The sequence below is a fragment of the Lissotriton vulgaris genome, chromosome 3_2, assembly GCF_964263255.1.
Source record: "Lissotriton vulgaris chromosome 3_2, aLisVul1.2, whole genome shotgun sequence".
Lineage (NCBI taxonomy): Eukaryota > Metazoa > Chordata > Amphibia > Caudata > Salamandridae > Lissotriton > Lissotriton vulgaris.
Genome location: NC_141690.1, coordinates 246,214,955 through 246,238,065, shown reverse-complemented (window position 1 = coordinate 246,238,065; position 23,111 = coordinate 246,214,955). Strand labels below are relative to the sequence as shown.

Below are 23,111 nucleotides of genomic sequence, written 5' to 3'. Positions count from 1 at the left end.
GCCACATTATACAGAATAATTTTGCAATCAATTTCTGTCTTAAATAGGGCACAATGGACAGTTTTGGCCACATTAGACAGAATCAATTTGTGATCATTTTCCGTCTTAAGAGGCCATAGTAGACCGAAACAAGCTCGGAACCCCTCTGCCTTATGATCCAACTGGACCTACGTTTAGGGTCTACACTAACGTATGATGCCAATTGATGTACCTCTGTGTATATAGTTTTCATGGAGTGATTTTTTTTAGTAATAATTTTTTTAAAATACCTTTCCCCCATAGGATATGCCCACCCCATTTCCCCTGTCCTGAAGAAGACCCCCCATGTAAGGGGCAACATCCCTACAACGAGGGTCGAAACGTTGACTATCTAACTGGAACACATAATCAGAGTGTGATTTTGAACACCTGTCTAGTATGATGTTACAAGAATGCCAACTTGATTTTGGATGTACTCCTGTATGGCTCTCTTGAGAAGCCACTTTCAATTGTTAAAAGAAATTTGCAATTGATTTGTCACTTCACCTACCCACACCAATCCTGATCACTGCACTACCCTCCCCTTCCCTGTACAGTGGGCACTGTAAAAATGTTATTTATATATGTATAAGAAAAATGAAAAAATAGAGTGAAACACGTATTGACACTATGTGAACAAACAATAGTGTTTTATCAATATTTCTGCCAATGATTGTTTGTTACAAGATTTAAATTCATTCTTATTTGGTCAGGGACCACTCTATCTATACCACATTATTAGATTCGTTGGCACAGCTATTGCCATTGTTTCCAGAGGCTAATAGGGGCAAATCGAGTCAATTGATTTCGGATGGGCGGCAAGGCTTATCACATAGGTGTGGAATGGACACCACTGATTCGATTGGTCGAACCATCGCGTCTTCTGTGACATTACGCCAGCGAGCATGGCTCCATTCTACTGGATTTTCAGAGGCAGTCCAGTCAGTTTTAAATGACCTGCTGTTTGATGGGGTTCATTTGTTTGGTACCCCTGCAGACGCTGCTTTGCATAGGTCTAGGGACAGACAGGTTGGTACAGACCCTCAGCCCTGTTTCCTTCTTTTGTCTTGGTGGAGGAGTTGTTCCAGTGCAAAGACTTCTCCTAGTTTGTGATTTGACTCAGAACTGTAGTATGATATGCGTTTTGCAGTGTAACATCACTGGTTGTGGTGTTCGAGTCTTTGCAGAGGTTTTTTGTTATATCGATGTCGGGTTTTCTTTCTATGAGATCCTACATGGGATATTTTCCTACCATTGGTAGGTTTTTAAGTTACCTCCGGTGAGGGCCGTGGATTACAGTTTTTCTTTAGCAACTTCTTGCCTTATTTCAGCTAGCAATATCTTGTAGATGTGAAGAAACACAGCTTTTAGTTCCCTCCTTTTGGTGCGTTTTTACATCCGTTCATTCTGAGGGTTTACATGGTTATTATTGATATTTACCATTTGTATGGCATCAAGATACTCCTATTCCTTCATGTTTGCCATGCCTATCCTGTTGCCTAAAGGTTGTATCCACCTACGTGGATTTTTGATATAGCTTTTACCTATGTTGATTTAGGATATTTTATTCTGGCTGGAGGTTGGATGTTATCTGTCTCTTTGAGACATTAGTCCCTTCTCTTTATACATCTGTTATCCTCTGTACCTCACAGCTGTTAAGAGATAATAGGGTGAACATACGATCTATTGCTTACTTGAAAGGAGGATATATATATATATATATATATATATATATATATATATATATATATATATATATATATATATATATATATATATATATATATCTGAAAGAGATACGTTAGTGATAGATTCCTTACCTTAGAATAATCGTCAGACTGGATCCAGATAGCTTTCATCAGCAGTACCCCTGCGTGTCGATAGGCGTCGCTGTACGGCTCCCCGTGCATCGTTGGCCTCGTACTTGCTGAGATGACGTCACTGGAGCTACTTAGAAGCACCCACGCGTGCTGACGTCAGTTCTTTCTTTCTCCGCGCCAGCAAGCACAGATCCGGAGAGAGCGGTACCCTGTCATTTGTTGAATAAAGTATTTGTTTGATATAAATTGTAAGTAAACTTACTCCTGGTGCATAGGGATGCCCGGTTTCAAGCTTTGCGAGGCCTGTCCGCGCACGATGTCGCTGACGGACCCGCACGGTGAGTGTCTCTTCTGCCTGGGACGTGACACAAACACAGTCGTGTTCCCACTGCAGGGCCATGCCCCGTAAAATTTGGCGGTCCCGAAAGTGGCTGGAGGCCCGGGAGTCGGCCCCATATCGTTCCAGGCCCCGTGAAAGGTCGAGGGCCCGGTCACAGAGCAAGCACCGTCATTTGAAGTCTTCGCACTCAGGTAAGGCGAAGCATAAAAATTCAAAGAAGCGTCGTCGCTCTTCGTCCTCGCCGGTCGCGAGACACAGCTGAGGGGGCAGGTGGCACCACCCCTGCGGCTCCAACGGAGCCAGAGCAGTTACCGTTGGCTCCGGGTCCATCGGTGACTCCGGCCGAATTGCAAGTGTTCGTGTCTGCAATGGCACGTAACTGCGGCCCCGTCGGATCGCCTCCGGGCCCCGCGGGCATCACTGTTCCTCGTTCCTCGATGTCTCCGGCCCAACGACACCCAGAGGCCTCCATGGCTCCAGCAGGGGTTCCCCGTTCTTGCCGGTGGACCCCGTACGGCCCCCATCGACGTCGCCGATGCTTGCAGCGACTTCTTTTCCGACGCCTACCTGGTGCTGGAGGGATGTCTCCCAACACCGATCCCGACGCAATGGGGGAGTTTGGCCCTTTTCTTCACCCACATCCTCGTCTACTTGTGGAGGAAGGGGAGGACTGGGAATGGTTTGAAGACCCTCTAGCAGCACAGTGCGAGTCCGTTCCCGACTGGGATGAGGAGGCGGAGGCCTGTGACCCGGATTACACTCCGGGGCCTGGTTCACCATCCCCTTCAGCTACTATGGAGGAGAGTGGTTCCTTTTCCACAGTGCTACGTTTGACAGCTGAGGCTCTGGGCCTCGAGCTCCCTACAGTGGCTGTCAGGACCAACCTACTGACTGAAGTGCTTGGGCCAGCCTCTTCTTCTATTGAACCGCTGTTGCCGTTTAATGATGCACTTACTGATGTGCGTCTGGGAACTTGGTCCCGGCCGAACACAGGGGCCCCTGTGGACAAGGGTGTGGGCCGACGCCATCGCCCAGCCCCTGGCGACCCTGCTTTCCTCACCCAGCACCCTACACCAGAGAGCTTGGTGGTTCAGGCCTCAACGTCCCCAAGTGCGTTTCCTTCTGCTCCACCAGACAAGGAATCCAAGAAATTGGAGCAGTTTGGCAAGAAGATTTATTATTCCGCAAGTTCTGGACTACGGTCTGTAAACACTGCCTGTCTCTTGGGCCGCTATTCCCATTCTGTATGGGATGCGGTTGAGCAGGTGCTATCTCAGTGTCCAGAGGTGGCCCGGACAGTTCTTTCCCGAGCTCTTATGGAGGGGAGAGATGCGGCCAAGTTCACTATACCTTGTGTTCTTGACACCGTTGATTCGCTGGGTAGGGCGATTTCCACAATGGTGGCGCTACGTCGCCATGCTTGGTTGAGGACGACTGGCTTTTCTGCAGATGTCCAGAATACTTTGATGGACATGCCTTTTGATGGCACCCGCCTCGCGGATTCCACATTGGAGTGTTTTAAGGACTCGCGGGCCACGACCAAGTCCTTATGCCTTTTGGCCGCACGTACTCCTTCCTCTGCTAAATTTCGTTCCTTTCGAAGCTCCGGAAGAGGCGTGCAAACACGTTAATTTCAGAACAAGCCTGCGGAGCAACAGTCGCAGTCCAGTCGCTGGGCACACAGAGGTGGGTCACTGGGCCAGCGTGCAGGTCAGTCCACCAACAACCCCGCTCCCAGTGCCTCCACACCTTCCTAGTCCGGTGTTTCAGGCCCACCAGGATTCGTCATCACCTCCCCTACTGGCGCACCATTACATCAGACAGGTGAGTTCTGGAGATTGTTCGAAGGGGCTACCCCCTCCCCTTCCAATCTAGGGGAACCTGTCCGACTATGTCCAAGTCTCGGAGGACACTGTACTACAATTGCAGTCCTGGCTCACGAATCAGCATTGGGTCAGCGGCAGATCCTTCTCCCTTCCCCAACCGGAGCACACAGTCGTGACGGATGCGTCCCTCCTGGGATGGGGCGGCCACATGGGAGAGGCGGAGATCAGAGGCCTCTGGTCTCCGGAGGAGTCCCGGCTCCATATCAACCTTCTGGAGCTTTGGGCTATCCTTCTTGCACTGAAGGCATTCCTTCTCTCTGTCAGGGGGAGGGTTGTGCAGGTGTTCACGGACAACACCACCGCCATGCGGTATTGCAACAAACAGGGCGGGATGGGGTCGTGGACCCTATGTCAGGAGGCTCTACGCCTCTGACATGGCTGGTACGTCACAGCATTTCCTTGACGGTTCATTACCTGGCGGGTTCTTTGAACACCAGGGCAGACAAACTCAGCCGCCGGTGTCTGATGGATCACGAATGGCGTCTTCACTCTGAGGTGGCGCAAGGTCTCTTTCAACAGTGGGGAGAGCCTTGGTTAGATCTATTCGCCACCGAAGAGAACGCTCAATGTCATCAGTTCTGCACGTTGGAATTTCCAAGGCGGCACTCGCTCAGCAACGCTTTTCGTTGCGATTGGAGTTGCGGTCTGTTGTACGCCTTTCCACCTATACCACTTCTGCCCAGAGTGCTGAAGAAGATCAGGCGCGACCAGACGCAAGTGATCCTTGTTGTTCTGGACTTAGCTATTACTGCGCTACTCAGTATGAGCCTGAATCCCCCGATCCGACTACCTTTGCCGGAGGGTCTTCTGTCGCAGCAGCATGGGACGGTTCTCCACCCGAACCTGCCCAGCCTCCACCTACATGTGTGGAGATTGAGCGGGGACAGTTTATTCCATTTGACTTGCCTCCTGAAGTCTGTGATATCATTCTGGCAGCCAGGCGTCCCTCCACTAAGTCAGTGTATGCCTGCAGGTGGAACAAATTTGTGGCATTGTGCACAGCTAAGACTGTGGATCCCCTTTCTGTCCCTCTTTCTGAGGTCCTTATGTTCCTTCTTTCTGTGGCCCGGCAGGGCTCCGCTCTGGGCACTATCAAGGGCTACCTTTCGGCCATTGCAGCTTTTCTGAGGCTTACAGATCAGCCTTCTCTTTTCAAATCTCGTGTTGTACAGAGATTCTTAAAAGGCATTACGCATATGTTTCCTCCTTCGTCAGTGGGACTTGAATCTTGTTTCGACTTATCTCATGTGCGCTCCCTTTAAGCCACTTCACAATTGTCCTTTACATCATCTGACTTTGAAAACTGCCTTCCTGGTGGCTATCACCTCTGCCAGGAGAGTGAGTGAGCTTCAGGCTCTTTCTTGTAAGCCTCCTTTTCTGTCAGTTTATCCGGACTAGGTTGTGCTTCGCACTCGTCATTCCTTCTTGCCAAAGGTTGTCACTTTCCTCCACATCGGGCAGACTATCACCTTGCCCACTTTCTTTCCACCTCCTTCCAGAGAGGAAGAGAGGCTCCACCGTCTGGATCCAAAACGTGCGCTCTCATTTTACCTGAATCGCACACAAGCATTCCGGGTGGATGACCAGGTCTTTGTTGGCTACGCAGTCTGTTCACAAGAGGACTATCTCCCGCTGGGTCATCTTGTGTATCAAGCCCTGTTATTCTATGTCAAAAAAGGAAACTCAGGTGGGGCTGCGTGCCCATTCTACCAGGGCAACAGCAGCCACTACGGCATTGGGACGTGGTGTCCCCCTGCAAGATATCTGTCAGGCTGCCACGTGGGCTTCACTGCACACTTTTACAAAGCATCATTACCTTGACAGTCAGGCCCGGAGGGACAGCTTCTTTGGCTGTTCTGTCCTCCCTGACTTTCTGGTGTAATCCTATTCGCAGACCCACCACCTGGGTTGGTATTTCTTGGGTATCTATTCTAAGGTAAGGAATCTATCACTAACTTTTCTCTTTCAGATGCAAAAGTTACTACTTGTGTAACAATATATCTGTAAGAGACATTAGTTAGTGATAGATTCCCTACCGCCCCACCCATCCCCCCCCCCAGTTCTGCGACCTGATTTCTAGGGTTGAGGTCATCCTTTCGGACCCTAGTTTCTATGCACCAGTGGTCAGTATCTTACATGGCTCTGCGTTCCCGTCGCGGAAAGTTGTGTACAGAACTGACCTCAGCGCGCGTTGATGCATCTAAGTAGTTCCAGTGACGTCATCTCGGCGAGTACGACCCCAACGACGCACACGGAGCCGTCCGACGACGCCTATCAATGCGCAGGGGTACTGCTGACGAATGCTTTCCGGATCCAGTCTGACACCTGGGGATTATTCTAAGGTAAGGAATCTATCACTAGCTAATGTCTCTTACAGATTTATTGTTACGCAAGTAGTAACTTGTGCATTAAGTTTATGATTCTGATGTCTTAATCACAGTCCTGGGTCTCAGTGACAGCGGCTCTAAGACTTGCTGGTCTGTTGGCCTCATTCATCTTACTTGTACTCTTCACCAGTACAAGTAAGCCCTGCTTTCAGCCGTTCCATCTGATGCGCCTTGATGCCCTTGGGCAAAGTTGCGCAATACAAAACCTCATTCATTCATTCATTCATTCACCAGACAACACATGTGGGCTCTGCAGTAGTAACTAAAGTCTCAATGAGCCCATCACCATTGAACCTTGTTGAATAATATCCAGAATTCGGAGGAGACTGTACAAGATCTCCAGTGGTGGCTTCTCAACCGCAATCTTACTAGCAGCTGACCCATCTCCCTTCCCTTTCCCCACCCAGAGTTGAAGGTGTTTACTGATGGGTCCCTGGTGGGTTGGGTAAGTCTCCTGAAAGAGTAGGAGATATCTGGCGGAAACCCAGCCCCACATAAAACTATTGGAGTTACAGGCCATTCACTTTGCATAAAAGACATTACTGTAGTCCATCACTCACAAATAACACCACTGTGGTATTGCAGTAAGCAGTTTAGAGTGGGGTCCTGGATCATGTGCAGGGAGGCCTTACACCTCTGGAGTTTGCTGGAACTTTGTGATATTTTCCTGATTGTGATTCAGCTGACAAAATCTGCTGGTGGCGCCTGGCAGTTCATAAATGGTGGCTACATCCTGGGGTGGTGCAGGGCATCTTCTACCAGTGGTCGGAGAACCATGGCCAGATCTGTTCGCCTCTGTTGAGAACATTCAGTGTCACAACTTTGGCGTTCCTAACAATTGTCTCGTAGGAGACTCATTTAGAAAAGAGTGGAGAACAGGGGCTCCTATACACCTTCAGCCACTTCATTTTCTGCCCTGCTTTCTGAAGATCTTGAACAACCGGGCCCACGTCATCCTGGTGGCTCTAGATAAGGGCAGAAGAGAGTTGTACCTGGAACTTGTGGGTATGGGCATCTGCCTCTTCAGGACGACCTTCTGCCAAAGCACCAGCACAGGGTTCTAAATTTAAACCTGCGCAATCTACACCTCCATGTGTGAAAATTGAGCAGCAGCTAATGACTGCGTTTGATGTACTACCGAAGGTTGTGGATTTCATCCAGGCATCTCTTTACAAAGGCCTTCTACAACAGGAAACAAGTTTTTGGCCTAATTTGAAGTCTGCAGCACAGATCCTTTACAAGCCAAACTGTTGGATCTGTTATTATTTGTTCTGTCTCTAGCCCAGCAAGGCCTTGCGGTGGGCAGTATAATATCTTATCTGAAAGAGACACGTTAGTGATAGATTCCTTACCTTAGAATATCCCCAGGCGTCAGACTGGATCCGGAAAATTTTGCGTAGCAGTACCCTTGCGCGTCGGTAGGCGTCGTCTGCGGCTCCGCGTCCGTCGTCGGCGTCGTGGGCGCCGTGATGACGTCGTCGGAGTATATAGACGCCGCCTCCGCGTGCTGACGTCAGTTCTTCTTTTTTCCGCGCCAGCCAGCGCAGATCTGGAAAAAGCAGTTCCCTGGTCATTTTTTGACTAACTTTTTGGATCTTTTTGATCTCTTTCGAAGTCTTCACGACTCCGACGGTGCCGTTAGGGATGCCCGGCTTCAAGCACTGCGGCGGTTGCGAGCGACTCATGTCGGTTACGGATCCGCACCGACTGTGCCTGACGTGTTTGGGCGTCGACCATGACGACGAGGCCTGCTCCGACTGTCGGGCCCTCTCGAGGAAGGCCAGGCGGGAGCTGTCCCGCAGGCGACTCGAGATCCGCCAGTCGGCCCCGCGCCAAGTGAGGTCCCGGTCCCACGGGAGGTCGAGGGACAGGTCGCGGGGGCGGAGCCGTCACAGCTCCGGGAGTCGGCGCCACTCCTCCGGGTCCAAGTCGTCAGGTAAGAAGCATAAGAAGTCGAAGAGACATCATCGCTCTTCCGACTCCCCCCGACGCTCGTGCGATGCGGCCGGGGGTTCGGGTGACACCGCCCACGCGGCTCCTCAGGAGTCGCGGGCGCCGCGTTCGGCTCCATACCCCCCGGTCCCTGGGCTGAACGCGACGCCGGGGGAGATAGAGCGCTTCCTCATGGCCATGAGGTCCCTTTCTTCCCCGACAGGTTCAGCGGCGCCTTCGGGCCCAGTGAACCCGTCTGGGGGCCCTAGTGGGTCGGGTACAACCCCGACGCCGTCGGGTGCTTCGGCCTCGACGCCGCCGACGTCTTCGACGCCGGCGCCGCAGGGCTCTGCGATCCCGACGCCGCCGCTGCCCTCGGGCTCGGCGCCGCAGGGTTCGGCGGTCCCGGCGTCGTCGGTGCCTTCGGGTCCGACGCCGCAGGGCGCCGTTCGGCCCTCGTCGGGCGATGGTGCGTCCCCGGTGGACCTTACGACCCCCCCGGGGTCGGTCCGTGTGGTGTCCCCGCCGGCGTCGGTCCCGGCCGACGCCGTCCCCAATTCCTCCTCTCTATGGGTTCCGGCGTCGGGACGGGGCCAGTCGGCGCCGATCTCGACGCCGGTCGGGGATTTCCATCCCTATGGCCCATCCTCATTCACTTACGACCCTGAGTCTCAGGAGATGGGGGATGAGGAGGATTGGGAGGGGTCTGAGGACCCTCTGACAAGGGAATGTCAGTCTAGCATGGACTGGACAGGAGACCTTGGGGAGGCCAGTGGCCTGGACACCTCTCCAGACACTGGATTCGTCTCTCCTCCTTCCGTGGCTTCGGAGGAGGGCGCTACATATAGTGTGGTGTTGATGAGGGCTGCTAAGGCCTTGGGCCTTGAGCTCCCCGTCGCGGCCGTGAGGACTAATCTCCTCACTGAGGTCCTTAAGCCGCAGTCATGCTCCATGGAGCCAATGCTGCCGTTTAATGAGGCCTTGTCGGACGTTCTGTTGGGCACTTGGTCCAGGCCCGCTACAGGTTCGCCTGTAGATAGGAACGTGGCCAGACGCCACCGCCCGGCTCCGGGCGACCCATGTTTCCTGTCCACCCACCCCACCCCCGAGAGTCTGGTCATCCAGGCCTCTAACCCCCAGACCGCCTTCCCGTCAGCACCCCCTGATCGGGAATCCAAGAGGTACGAGGCCTTTGGCAAAAAGGTCTTCTCGTCCCTTAGCTGTGGACTGCGGTCTTCCAACACCGCATGCCTCTTGGGCCGTTACACCCATTCTATATGGGAAACGGTGGCGGAGTTGCTGCCAGACTGCCCGTTGGAGGTACGGGCCAAACTCGGCCAAGCCCTTGTGGAGGGCCGGGACGCAGCGAAATATTCGATCAGGTGCGAACTGGACACCACTGACTCGCTGGGCAGAGCGATGGCTACGACGGTGGCGATTCGACGCCACGCCTGGCTTAGGTCCGCCAACTTCTCGGCTGATGTCCAGAATACACTCATGGACATGCCGTTCGATGGCCGTCGCCTCTTTGGCGACAAGGCAGACCACGCGCTCGAGTGCTTTAGGGACTCCAGGGCTACGGCCAAGTCCTTGGGCCTCTCGGCCCCGCGCCAGCAAGTGGCTGCTTTTCGCTCCTTTCGTGGCCACGGAAGGGGCGTCCCCACACGTGCCGCCAGCCACTCGCCGCAAACTGTCGTCCAGCGCGGCGGCGGCCGTGGAAACCGCCGTGGAGGCGGTAGGGGAGGCAAGCGGAGCCAGTCCACACCTGCCCCCGCAGCATCCGCCTCTAAACCCTCCTAGTCCGTGCTTTTCGGCCCATGTGACGCCAGTGGGAGGCAGGGTTCGCCATCACCACTCTCACTGGCGCACAGTCACTTCGGACAGGTGGGTGCTGCAGATCGTCCGAAGGGGCTACTCCCTCCCCTTCGAGACGACCCCTCAAGCCATGCCACCGCAACACCACCGCGTATCGGGGGATCACTTGCGGCTCCTGCAGGAGGAAGTTTCGGCCCTCTTGGCCAAGGGGGCCATCGAGCGCGTTCCTGGGCCAGAAGTAGGACGTGGTTGCTACTCCCGCTACTTTCTGGTACCCAAGAAGGGCAAAGGGGGCCTACGCCCTATCTTGGACCTGAGGAACGTCAACGGCTTCCTCCGGAAGGAGAAGTTCAAAATGCTGACACTGGCTCAGGTCTTGGCTGCCCTAGACCCAGGAGACTGGATGGTAGCGTTGGACTTGCAGGATGCGTATTTCCACATCCCCGTCCTGCCGGCCCACCGGCGTTACCTGCGGTTTACGGTAGGCCTCGAGCACTTTCAGTTTACCGTGCTCCCCTTCGGCCTTACCAGAGCCCCACGGGTGTTCACGAAGGTGATGGCGGTGGTCGCAGCTCACCTGCGCAGGTTAGGGGTTTCAGTCTTCCCCTACCTAGACGACTGGTTGTTGAAGGCGGGCTCGCCCCAGGCAGTCGTCAACCACCTCCAGACTACGGCGGATCTCCTGCACAGGCTGGGATTTTCCATCAATGTGCCGAAGTCACACCTGTGCCCCTCTCAGAAGCTCCTTTTCATCGGAGCGGTTCTCGACTCGGCGCAGTTTCGGGTTTACCCGCCCGAACAGCGAGTCCGGGATATACAGGCCCTGATTCCGATCTTCAGGCCGTTATCCCGGGTTTCGGTCAGGTTGACGCTGAGGCTTCTGGGGCTGATGGCCTCCTGCATCCTTCTGGTGCATCACGCACGGTGGCGGATGCGGGCTCTGCAGTGGGACCTGAAGTTTCAGTGGGCCCAGCACCGGGGCAACCTTTCCGACCACGTCCTGATCTCGGAGGGCACTGCGAGACAGCTGCAGTGGTGGCTCACGGACCGCGATTGGGTCAACGGCAGATCCCTCTCCCTTCCCCAACCGGAGCACGTAGTTGTGACGGACGCGTCCCTCCAGGGCTGGGGTGGCCACTTGGGAGAGGCGGAGATCAGAGGACTCTGGTCTCCGGCGGAGTCCCAGCTCCATATCAATCTGTTGGAGCTGCGGGCGATTCGTCTGGCACTGAAAGCATTCCTCCCGTCTGTCCGAGGGAGTGCAGTGCAGGTGTTCACGGACAACACCACCGCCATGTGGTACTGCAACAAACAGGGCGGTGTGGGGTCGTGGACCCTATGCCAGGAGGCTCTGCGCCTCTGGCAATGGCTGGAACATCAGGGCGTGACTCTGGTGGTTCAACACCTGGCAGGTTCTCTGAATGCCTGGGCGGACGAACTCAGCAGTCGGTGCTCGATGGATCACGAATGGCGTCTGAACTCGGACGTGGCGCAAGGCCTCTTTCTGCGTTGGGGAGAGCCTTGGTTACATCTATTCGCCACCGAAGAGAACGCGCAATGTCATCAGTTCTGCGCGTTGGAATTTCCAAGGCGGCACTCGCTCGGAGACGCTTTTCGTCGCGAGTGGAGCTGCGGTCTGTTGTACGCCTTTCCGCCTATACCTCTTCTGCCCAGAGTGCTGAAGAAGATCAAGCGCGACCGGGCACAAGTCATCCTTGTGGCTCCGGACTGGGCACGAAGGTACTGGTATCCCGAGCTACTCAGTATGTCAGTCGATCCCCCGGTTCGTCTGCCTCTTCAGGAGGACCTTCTGTCGCAGCAGCAGGGGACGGTCCTCCACCCGAACCTGTCCAGTCTCCACCTCCATGCATGGAGATTGAGCGGCGGCAGTTGAGGCCATTTGACTTGCCTCCTGAAGTTTGCAACATCATTCTGGCAGCCAGGCGTCCCTCCACAAAAACGGTATACGCCTGCAGGTGGAACAGATTTGTGGCATGGTGCACAGCAAAGGCTGTGGATCCTCTCAATGCCCCTCTCTCTGAGATTCTTCTCTTCCTTCTTTCTCTTGCCCAACAGGGCTCTGCTCTGGGCACTATCAAGGGCTATCTTTCGGCTCTTTCAGCCTTTCTGAGGCTGCCTGACCAACCCTCTTTGTTTAAGTCCCCTATCGTAAATCGATTCCTGAAGGGCATCACTCATACTTTTCCTCCTGTTCCCTTCGTGATGCCTCAGTGGGACTTGAACCTGGTTCTGACATTTCTGATGTGCGCTCCCTTTGAGCCGCTTCACAACTGTCCACTTCGCCTTCTTTCTTTAAAGACTGCCTTCCTGGTAGCCATCACCTCTGCCAGGAGAGTGAGTGAGCTCCAGGCTCTCTCTTGTAAGCCTCCTTTCCTTTCAGTCCATCCGGACAAGGTTGTTTTGAGGACTAGGCCCTCCTTCTTGCCTAAGGTGGTCACGGCCTTCCACATGGGGCAGTCCATCACATTGCCCACCTTCTTTCCGCCTCCGCACCCCTCGAGAGAGGAGGAGAGGCTCCACCGTCTGGACCCAAAACGTGCGCTCTCATTCTATCTGGATCGCACACGCCAGTTCCGGGTGGATGATCAACTCTTTGTTGGGTACGCGGGCGCTAAGAAAGGGAAAGCGGTGCACAAGAGGACCATTTCTAGTTGGATTATCATGTGCATCCAGGCGTGTTACTCCTTGGCTAAGAAGGAACCACCTGTTGGGCTGCGGGCTCATTCCACTCGAGCCACGGCCACTACAACTGCCTTGGGCCGAGGTGTGCCCCTGCAGGACATTTGCCAGGCTGCTACGTGGGCTTCGTTGCACACGTTTGCGAGGCACTACTGCCTGGACAGTCAAGTCCGGAGAGATGGCTACTTCGGCCGTTCCGTTCTCCAGGACTTTCTGGTGTGAATATTGGTTCGCAGACCCACCACCACGGGGATGGTATTGCTGGGGTATCTATTCTAAGGTAAGGAATCTATCACTAACGTGTCTCTTTCAGATGCACAAGTTACTACTTGTGTAACGATATATCTGTAAGAGACATTAGTTAGTGATAGATTCCTTACCGACCCACCCATCCTCCCCGTTCTGCGAACCTATATCTAGGGTTAAGGTCATCCCCTTTCAGGGCCCTAGTTTCTTGGCACCAGTGTCGGTTTTTGTCATGGCTCTGCGCTTCTGGCGCGGAAAAGCTGTGGCTAAGAACTGACGTCAGCACGCGGAAGCGGCGTCTATATACTCCGACGACGTCATCATGGCGCCCACGACGCCGACGACGGACGCGGAGCCGCAGACGACGCCTACCGACGCGCAAGGGTACTGCTACGCAAAATTTTCCGGATCCAGTCTGACGCCTGGGGATATTCTAAGGTAAGGAATCTATCACTAACTAATGTCTCTTACAGATATATCGTTACACAAGTAGTAACTTGTGCATTTGTCAGCTTGATTTTTGAGTGTATCTGATCAACCGTCCTGGTTTCAATCACTAGTTGTATTTCATTGACGGTGTGGCACATATTTTTCCCCAAAACTGTTTGTGATGCCACAGTGGAACTTTAATTTGGTTCTCACATTCCTTATGCACATTCCATTCAAGCTCATGTCCAATTGCGCTGCCCCTATTGACTCTCAAAACTGCCTTCCTCATTTCTTTCACTTGCGCCCACTGCCACCACCTTAACCCACTTTTTTCCCCAGAGAAGCTGGTGTTGAGCACTAGGGCAGGCTTTTCATTACCCTCCCAGAGCAGGCAATTCATTACCCTCTCAACGTTCTTTGCCCCTCCTTACCCCTCCAAAGAGGAGAAGAGACTCCATCAGCTGGACCCAAAAGAGCACAAAGCTTCTACATTGATTGCACGAAAGAGCATCTGGTGGACAATGAAAGACCAATTCCCATGCACACACTCAATTAAATTCCAACACCAAGTAGTGTAAATATCAGTTCAAACAGTATAATCATAAGGAAAGATGTCCACTTCTTCTTGTGAGAGCAATATTTTCTTTTTATTGCACTTGTGAGTGTGACATGCTCATGCCATGGAAAGGTGACTGAGTGGTCAATTTGCGACGACATTTCTCCTATGACATCGTATGTATATCAAAATTTAGCAGACCGAACAATCCATGTTTTTTTTAGTTCAAAAAGGAATCAATCATGCCGACGGATTAAAAAAAAAGAAGAAAGTGATGTGAAGATATGGTGTCCAAAATTCAAAGCAAAATTGAAAACCGAGTATCTGAAACTATTTTTCATCGCCGCAAGAGAATAGGATAGACCCAGCACCGTTGTTGGATTGTTGGAATTTGTAAACAAAGAACTGTCTTATGGTAGGCATGCGTAATCCTACCTTTCTTGTTATAAAAACATGGATTGTTCGGTCTGCTAAATTTTGATATACATACTCACGAGTGCATATGCACATGATGAATATGAACAAATCTCTCAACGGCACTGAATATAAAACGTAATGTTGAATGAATTCTGTGTGAGGAATGTAATGGGTCTCCATTTTGGAGGAGACCATATAAGGTCCCGGTTTCCACCTTGCCTTAGTATCCTAATAGAAACCAATAAAAATGTTTTTGCCTCTTCTCCCCCTGCGCACGAGTATTCTCGGGGATGATAGAGACAAATGTCAGGCATAAAGTGCAACAATGCAAAAAAATGGGAATTGAATTTCCTTTTTGTAAATTATTGCCACTATGATGTAAAGATGTATGATGTAGTATACATCACAACACTTAGTACCATGTACATTTTGTTTTAATTCCAGCCCCGAAGAGTCAGAGTGACTTGTACTCTGATGAAACACGTGTCGGCTGGCGTGGTATAGCTTTAGCAATAAAAAGAAAATATTGCTCTCACAAGAGGAAGTGGACATCATTCCTTATGATTATACTGTTTGAACTGATATTTACACTACTTGGTGTTGGAATTTAATTGAGTGTGTGCGCGGGAATTGGTCTTTCATTGTTCAAGTGTTGTGCACCAACACCTTCTGGAGGGGTTAGGAGGGTCTCCCCTCCCCTATAGCACCACGGCCTGTAACAAGAGCAGCCAGACAGGCAGTCAGTAACATAGCAGAGCTCAAGTATTCCCTGAAAAAGAAAAAAACCCTGTTTCTTTGGAGAACTGCCAGCATCTGGTGGACAATCCGCACTGGCGGTTATCTGGGGCAAAGAACAGTGAGGTGATGCAGCCTGTGCTTAATTTGTTATTTTTTTTTTAAGTGGGTCATTCTCAGGAGTCCACTGCAGCTTGCACCACCCTTTGCCGCTGCCAATGACAATAGCAACACAAGTACTAAGCATCACACCAAAGCTAGATGAATGGTATAGACGTCATGGAATTAGTCATTTTAATTTTATATTGATTTCATAAAAAATTATTTTGCTCATCTCTAAATTAGACAGACAGCACCCCCATGTGGCAGTCTGTAATAAGTGCCGCTGTTGACAATTAAGTGCAGAGTACCGCAAACCATCAGCTCAAATTAAGACGTGCACAGAAAAGGACTCTGTCACAGTGAATAGTCCTCTGCATTAAGACCTGCTTTGTGCTGCCCAGGAAGCAACCTCCAGAAGGTTGCTACATCTGCTTTGCACAACTTAGACGTCAGTGCGTACGTACACCATGCACAACTGCCGTGACAGCCAGTGCGAAAAGAAGGACATTTTACCCTTCTGGTTGTGCAGGGCTTTTTGGTTTGGGTCCACTCCACAGGCCCTCTACCTTTGGGAGGTACTATTCTAAACTTAAGTAATCTACGGTTCGAAGTATCTTTGAGAAGAACAAGTCACTTACCTTCAGTAACGTTCTTTCTGGGGCATAGTCTGTTTATTCACAGATTCCTCACTACCCTTCGCCCCCCCCAATTCCTTTGAGTGGCCTCTTTTTACTATCTAAAAATGTCCCAATTTAGAGATCTCCACACTGGTACCTCTGTGCACTGCGTTCAAGAGTGCGAGGAGAATCCAGCAACGCCTGACGTCACTAGGCAGGGACGATACTTATGTGCTGCTCTCTCACTTCTGTGGTTGAACAAGCCAACGCGAAGCCGCACAATGCCACCTAGCAATTGACAGGAGCACTGCCATGAAAATTTCTGGATTCAGTCAGGCACCTTTATGATTATTCTGAAGGTGAAGTATGTGTGGTTAGAACGAGTTTTCACCACAACGAGAATTACTGAAGGTAGGTAACTTAATCTTTTTGTGCCTCCTCCTTATGCCAGTTTCTTATCTAGACACAGGTAGTATTGGAGTTTAATCTTATTGCCCTTTTCCATCCATCTATTTATCCTTTTCCTCATCCATCAGTGAGTGTTGAGCATTTCCTTCAGTTGGGAGTCTTCGAGGGGTCTTATCTATGACTGAGTGAGATTTCAAGAGTTCAGGATTTGCGACACGTCGTTTATTGGTTTGAAACATAAGAGCTTGCCAAGAATCACCTGCGGAGAATTAGAGCACATTTACTGAAAAAAACCTGCTTCCTTGGCTCCGTTTATAGGAGTTAGTTGACAAAGCAGTTAATTAATATTTATTAACTCAGCCCCACCTCATGTGATGCTGTTTCACGAGTCGTTCATGATACAGAGTAGGCGGAAAGGAGAAGATTGTTATTTATATATGGTAACAATCTGACTGATGGACATGTACCTTCTTATAAATTCCAAATCAACATCTAACTTCCTGCTGCAGATCTGACATTTATTTGTTGAAAACTATTTTAGTTTGTAGGTTTGTTTTCTATTGGTGCAGTGGGTGAACATGTGAAACTGGCATCATCAACACAGTGTTCCCTTTATGAACATGAGTCATCACACCTAGAACTTGCCATCAGGCCCATTTGTATCTGGTGCTACAACAGCGCCCAGTGTTGCTGTTAAACTGTAATTGGTGAAAATGTGTCCTAATGGAGTCTGAAGCCTGTGGCAATTTTGAGATTAGCAGTCGTACTAGTAAATACAAATCCATCTGACAGAACGTTGCCAAGGGTAAGTAACTTATTCATTGAAAATAGGGAAATCATATACTAATCACCGTGTACAGTAGTGGGTAATTAAGGTGGGAAGTGGCAGTTAGTGATTTTTTTATCTTTACAAAATGATTTTTCAAGTTTTCCATAACTTTTTGTAATCAGTAATGGACCAGTTCATTGATGACTATATAGAGGAAACCAACAACGAAATTGAAAAGTATAACAAAGAGCTGGAACAGCAAGAATATCATGATGTCTTTGAGCACAAGATGTAATGGAACATATTTCTGTTCTGAAATGTTGCTTAGTTCCCAAAAACTGATCATTTTCGAGTCATGTTATTCATAAAAAAGCTTTCACTCCTAATGATATAAATGCAGTTTTTTGAAGGCCTTATGTCCGTCCCTGTGATTAAAGTGTATTGTGCTATAGAAATGCATTGTTTGCAAAGTCCAGCTATTTGCCTTTTCTACCTTCATCTAACACATAACACAGTGTTTAGTATTGTTTGCTCATTTTATAAACAGCTTATAAGTTAGAACAGAAAAGACTAAACATGCACATACCCTATTTCTGAATGCCCTTTTTAAATGTGATTCAAACAAATGTTTAGATACAAACATTGGGACCAAAGTGTACAAAATAAATTAAAAGTTTTGCTGTTAAGAACTTAACATTCCAAAGCTTGTGCAAGGGGCCAGCTCACAACAATATTTGCAACAAATGGTAGAGCACATACAGTGCGATCTATCAAGGGATCACACTTATGTTTCAGAAGTTAGAATGTGTCCTTTTCCGGTAGGTAGACTTACTATAGGGAAATCCCAAGTCTCAGTTATCCTGTTTATATATTTTTTTTACTGATAATGTTTACTGGACAGTTACTTTGCTAACAGTAAAGCAGGGTCTCCAGAAAGGCTATATCTCACCACAGACTTAGTGGTGACAGTGTACTGCATTTATTTGATAGTGTACTAAATTTACCATGATGTCATATATGCAGCAACCCTTGTCTGCCACACTTTTTTGTGGCAGTCGTAAATCCGTCCCATGGGTTGACATTGCACATTACCTACTAAAAGGTGTATTTGAAATTCAAACTTTAAACAACCTGGCTATGTATAGAATAGATTGAAGCTGGTGCTGTACAATTAACGTTGAAGAAAGAAAAAAAAGTATTGCCCATTTTTAGTAACTCCATCTGAGGTGCATAATGTCTCATGAAATAGGTAAAGAATGCACATTATGAAATTTCAGTTGGGCAGTTATAGAATGTGTGTCTCTTCTACTCCATATATTTATTTACTTTGCTCTCTAGCAACAAAAAATGCAAAGTCAAATTACTTAATGTTGGCAAATACTGTTTTATTTGTAAAGCACATGTTTCATGTACCTTGTCAAAATGTAACTGAACATGTGTTGTCTTAAAACCTACGAAGTACTAGACTGTTTTACTATTTTTCTTTAATATTGTGTTTGGCATCAATATTAATCACATATTCTTTCATATTTGTGAAAACAGACTAGCTTTTTGAATTAGTAGTGAGTGATGGAACCTTTCCTGTTAAGTATGGTGCTAAATATGGTTGTTTGTATCAATAATTGGGTAGTTCCTCTCTTCGAAATTTTGAAAACTGTTACAGGCATGTTAGTTGCTTATATCTTTCCTTCCTGTAAAGAAGCTGTGACTTAAAAATCAAATAGGTTGTTTTAATCCTAACAGCCTTGAGACTTAACAACTTCTTTTGTAATATTGTATGCCCTGAAATAGATAACAAAAGTCTTTGTAATATTCTTCACAATATGATATGTACTAGCTAAATGTAATAGATAGGGGGTGCCCTAGTTAGGAAATAGTTGCTAAAGCTTGCCCAAATTAATTATAGTTTTCAAAAAGAAAACATAGGCGATATTGTTTATTCAGCAATATGATGTATCCTCTTTGCTGGATTCCAGAATAGAAATGTAGATTCTTAGTTGATGTACATTCAATTTTAAGTGGCTGTAATATTAATTACTACTTACACTCATTTATTGATTCTTTTGAAGGGCCATTAGATGTAGAAATGTACTGTACTTTTCATGCACAAAGGACTTTAATGTTTGTAAATTCCTTATATGCAAACAATTTGTTGCTAGATTTTGCAAGTTGAATTTAATAGGTGCAACACATATAATGGCTTGGGATCGACAAACATTAAAATGTGGCATCCCTTAGTCTTTCAGTAAGATACCTGTTAAAGTTGACTTATTGCACATTAGTTAGCAGTGGAATTTATGTGAAATAACAGTGTTTCAAGCAAGAGTATAAAATGAGCCATTTAGGAAGTATTTGAAAAAATTGAGCTTATAAAAAATATCATACTACTATTATTTGTTAAAAGCTGACAAAGCAAGTTAGGCAAGATATTGCATTGCAATTTCTAATTGTAGCTCTACCTTAACACTGCTAGATCATTTTTCACTGTGAGTCTAATTTTGTACAAAGCTAGTCATATGTATGTGAGCAAAAGCCATATATTTAGAATAGTTATTTTTTTTTTTAAATAAAAACATACGTAACTTAGACATATAAGAGTTGAGACAGTGAAGGAACAAGCTATCTCTTCTTGGGACATGATAAGCTACGTAGGTTCTAAGTGCAATTTATTAATTGAAGTAGAAACAATTTCAGTAGTTTAATTGCTGCTGGTCTCTAATAACTTAATGTTGTGCAGCTTACAAAGTCAGTCTCTTCAAGAAGTAAGGGACTAATTGGTGCCTGTTTTATGGAGTGAATTATTGTCGAACAAATGCCATAAAGTGCAAAACCAATGAACAAAGTACTGTAGGACACTGCACACAAACCAGTTCTTAGAGGTGCCAGGAGAGTGTTATCAACTTGATGATATAAATACTATTTAGTGCATGCTAAGTGGTAATGATAACCTTGTAATCTGATCAAGACCTTTCACCAGACTGGTACTATTTCAGTGAAGATGTTGATTGTTTTTTGGTATAGAAAAATGTTATTACCTCAGCCTTTAATATAAAACTGTAATTTGTGAAAAAATTGCAGACAACTGTGACAGCTATATTTTTTGAAACACAGCAGTGCCTTGCTTATGGCGCCATTGATGCACTAAATGGATGCGCAAAGTGATTGTCATTGGCTGTAATGTCTCTCCCCATGTTCGAAGGGGAAACAGTGATGGTGAAAGGACTTTAAAGAAATATACCTTAGTTTAAACTACTAGGACATACTGTAGAGGTAATTTGTAGGAAAATAACTCTTTGAGGACTAAGATGTACAAAAAATGGAATTGTGATCTAATTAAACTTGTAGGTCCGGTGGCTGATAGATTTGTGCCATTGCACTTCACAAGTTAGCATATTTTTGCATTGTTCCTGTAAGAAATGTATGTTTACTGTATTGTCTCCGATTGAGGGGAATATTTTGTTTAAATATGATTGCTCAGAATTGTCTACTTTATAGGTTTTGTAGCTATTGTAAAATTAAAATAGACATTCTCTGTAAGCTGAAGAGAAGTTGAAAAAACAAGTGCCATTACACTGTGTCTATATTTATACTGAGTAACAAAACTTGCTAACAGTGACTTTTCCCCAGGCATTTTTTGTATTGCACAAAGTGCTTCAATAGAGTCCTCAAGGGGTTTATTACATGCTTTGCTGACCTTATTGTTCGCAGCTTGTTTTTATTATCACAGAGAGTGAGTGTGATTACAAGTTACTGAAGTTATAGGGAGGTGACAAAAATGTGAGAAGCTTAAAGAGGGAACTCCTGCAACCTAAACTACCCAAGTGACTTATTTGAAACATTTGTTATTGTCTAATGCTGCTGATGTTGAGCTTGTTTGAGGTTCAGCGATTTGTGAAATCAAACAGAACTGCTCAGTTACAGGGATAAGTTCAGTTGCATGTTTAAGGGTTCCCTATTAGGCGGATTTTGAGATGTTTTCTTCTGGATTTGCACAGCAAAAAGCTCTGAACACCAAGAAGGTGTATCCTTAAAAGGGAAAAACTTAACTAGTATAGAAAATTGTAAACTGTGAGTTGTTAGGAAGGCATTGTTGGTGTGATTTTAGCTAATTAAATGTACCTCAAAATATTAGTATGAGATTACCTAATTTTTTCATGGTTGTTTAATACTAATATGATAAATGATCTCACTTTACAATGTGCCAAATTCATTTTTTGTACTAGTTTTCAGTACTTGGAATTTTTGCAACTTGTTAAATTAAAAGCTTCTTTCTACAAATACTACTGTAACTTCAGTGAAACTGAATTGTGTGATTGAAGCTTATTTTGCGTTTTATTGTATTTATTACACTACTTGTTAAATATATATATTAAATTGCCTCCCATTTATTTTTTTATTGTTTTACATGTTTTTACCAGCAGTTGTGTGGATGTGTTGATTTTTACACTTGTAATTTGAATGTGATAAACAAACAAATAAACTATCTTCTGTTACGGATTTGTTCTCATTTGTATTGTTTAATTAATATGTCTTCATTAAGAAGGGAATTAGAAAATGGTTTGAGGCTTGACTTACTAGGACTACTCAAAGATAACTAAAGCATATAATCTGAGCTATAATATTCACTAACTCTAATTGTTACAACATTGTAAATAAATTATAACATATTGAATCAAACACTGTATATTTGAGTGATAAGAGAAGTTCACAACCATTAAACCTTTGATGGAGGACAGTGAAAGGGTCACTGCATGTAATTAACTGACACTTGCTTAGTGAATTTCCAACACAAGTAAAGCCCCTTCCCTCAAGAAATGTTGGAAATTTACTAAAAAAATAGGGGCATGAAATTAACAACAGTAGCAGACAAGGTAAAAAGGAAAGGCGTAGCTTAAAGGGGGTAGCCATGAAGGTTTAACTAAGAGGATAATGTATGTCTGATACATATTTCATACAAGAACAGTTGCTCCACACAATAAGAATACGATTCTACAAACACTAGAGACAAAGTATACAGGTACCCTAAAAAATGGGAACAACAGTGCTCAATAAGCAGGATGAAAAGAATTTGAAAACAGTATTAAGAGGGGGACATGTTGGGGAGATTGCTAGCCTGGCTTCTAAGAAGGGAGCAACCTCATACACATATAATAAAACTGCAAATGCAGACAGATACAATGGTGGGTGGTTATTCTGTAGGAAATACAAAATGCTTTTAAGGCATGGTTGGAAATGGTTTCCCAGCAGACCCTAAATGCAGACAACAACAATAAACACATACCTTAGGGGCTACCAATTTCAAGGATAATCTACGACTAGAAATGTATGTTGGACTCCCAGTTAGACAGGCAGGAGATAAAAAAGGTATTGAGTAACATGAATAAAGGCAAGACCTGTGGTGAGTATAGGCGTATCCCTTGAGATATATCAAATTAAGTTTGGAAATCTATTGGGTAATCTATTGAATGTGTCTCTTCCGGCACCAGTGCAGGAAACAGGTTATTATGAGTCCAAAACTTGATAGAGAACCAGACGGTATACCTTCAAACAAACCATTGTCTATGCTGAACACAGACTTCAAAATATTGAGTAAAAGGCTGGCCTTTAGGCTGGTACTAGTAATACCTGAGATTGTACATATTGATGAATCAGGGTTTGTGCCTGGCAGTAGAACAATACATAATGCTTAAATCATACAGTGTCCACTCAAGAAACTACTCAAAGGCCTTTAGCATTGGTGGTGTTGGATGTAGAATGTGCATTTGACTCAGTAGACTGTGAGTACATCTGGAGGCACCTGAAAAGATGAGGGTGGGCCCAGGTTGAATTAAGTGGGTAAAATTATTAAATACTTTCACTATTAAAAGGTTGTATATAGAAAGCCTCGAATCTGAGTTTTGGGGAGAGAGGAACAATAAGGTTGGGCTTTGTTGC

General features: G+C 47.0%; 1 protein-coding gene across 1 annotated transcript in view; it reads left to right on the top strand.

Annotated features, from left to right (window-relative positions):
- Window positions 1-21,674, top strand: part of DNAAF9 (dynein axonemal assembly factor 9) — an 816,325-nt gene extending 794,651 nt beyond the window's left edge. Inside the window, exon 37 of the mRNA XM_086964303.1 lies at window positions 17,360-21,674. Coding sequence (XP_086820429.1) covers window positions 17,360-17,472 — 113 coding nt within the window. The 3' untranslated portion in view covers window positions 17,473-21,674. The remainder of the gene's footprint in view (window positions 1-17,359) is intronic.
- The last annotated feature ends 1,437 nt before the right edge of the window (window positions 21,675-23,111 follow it).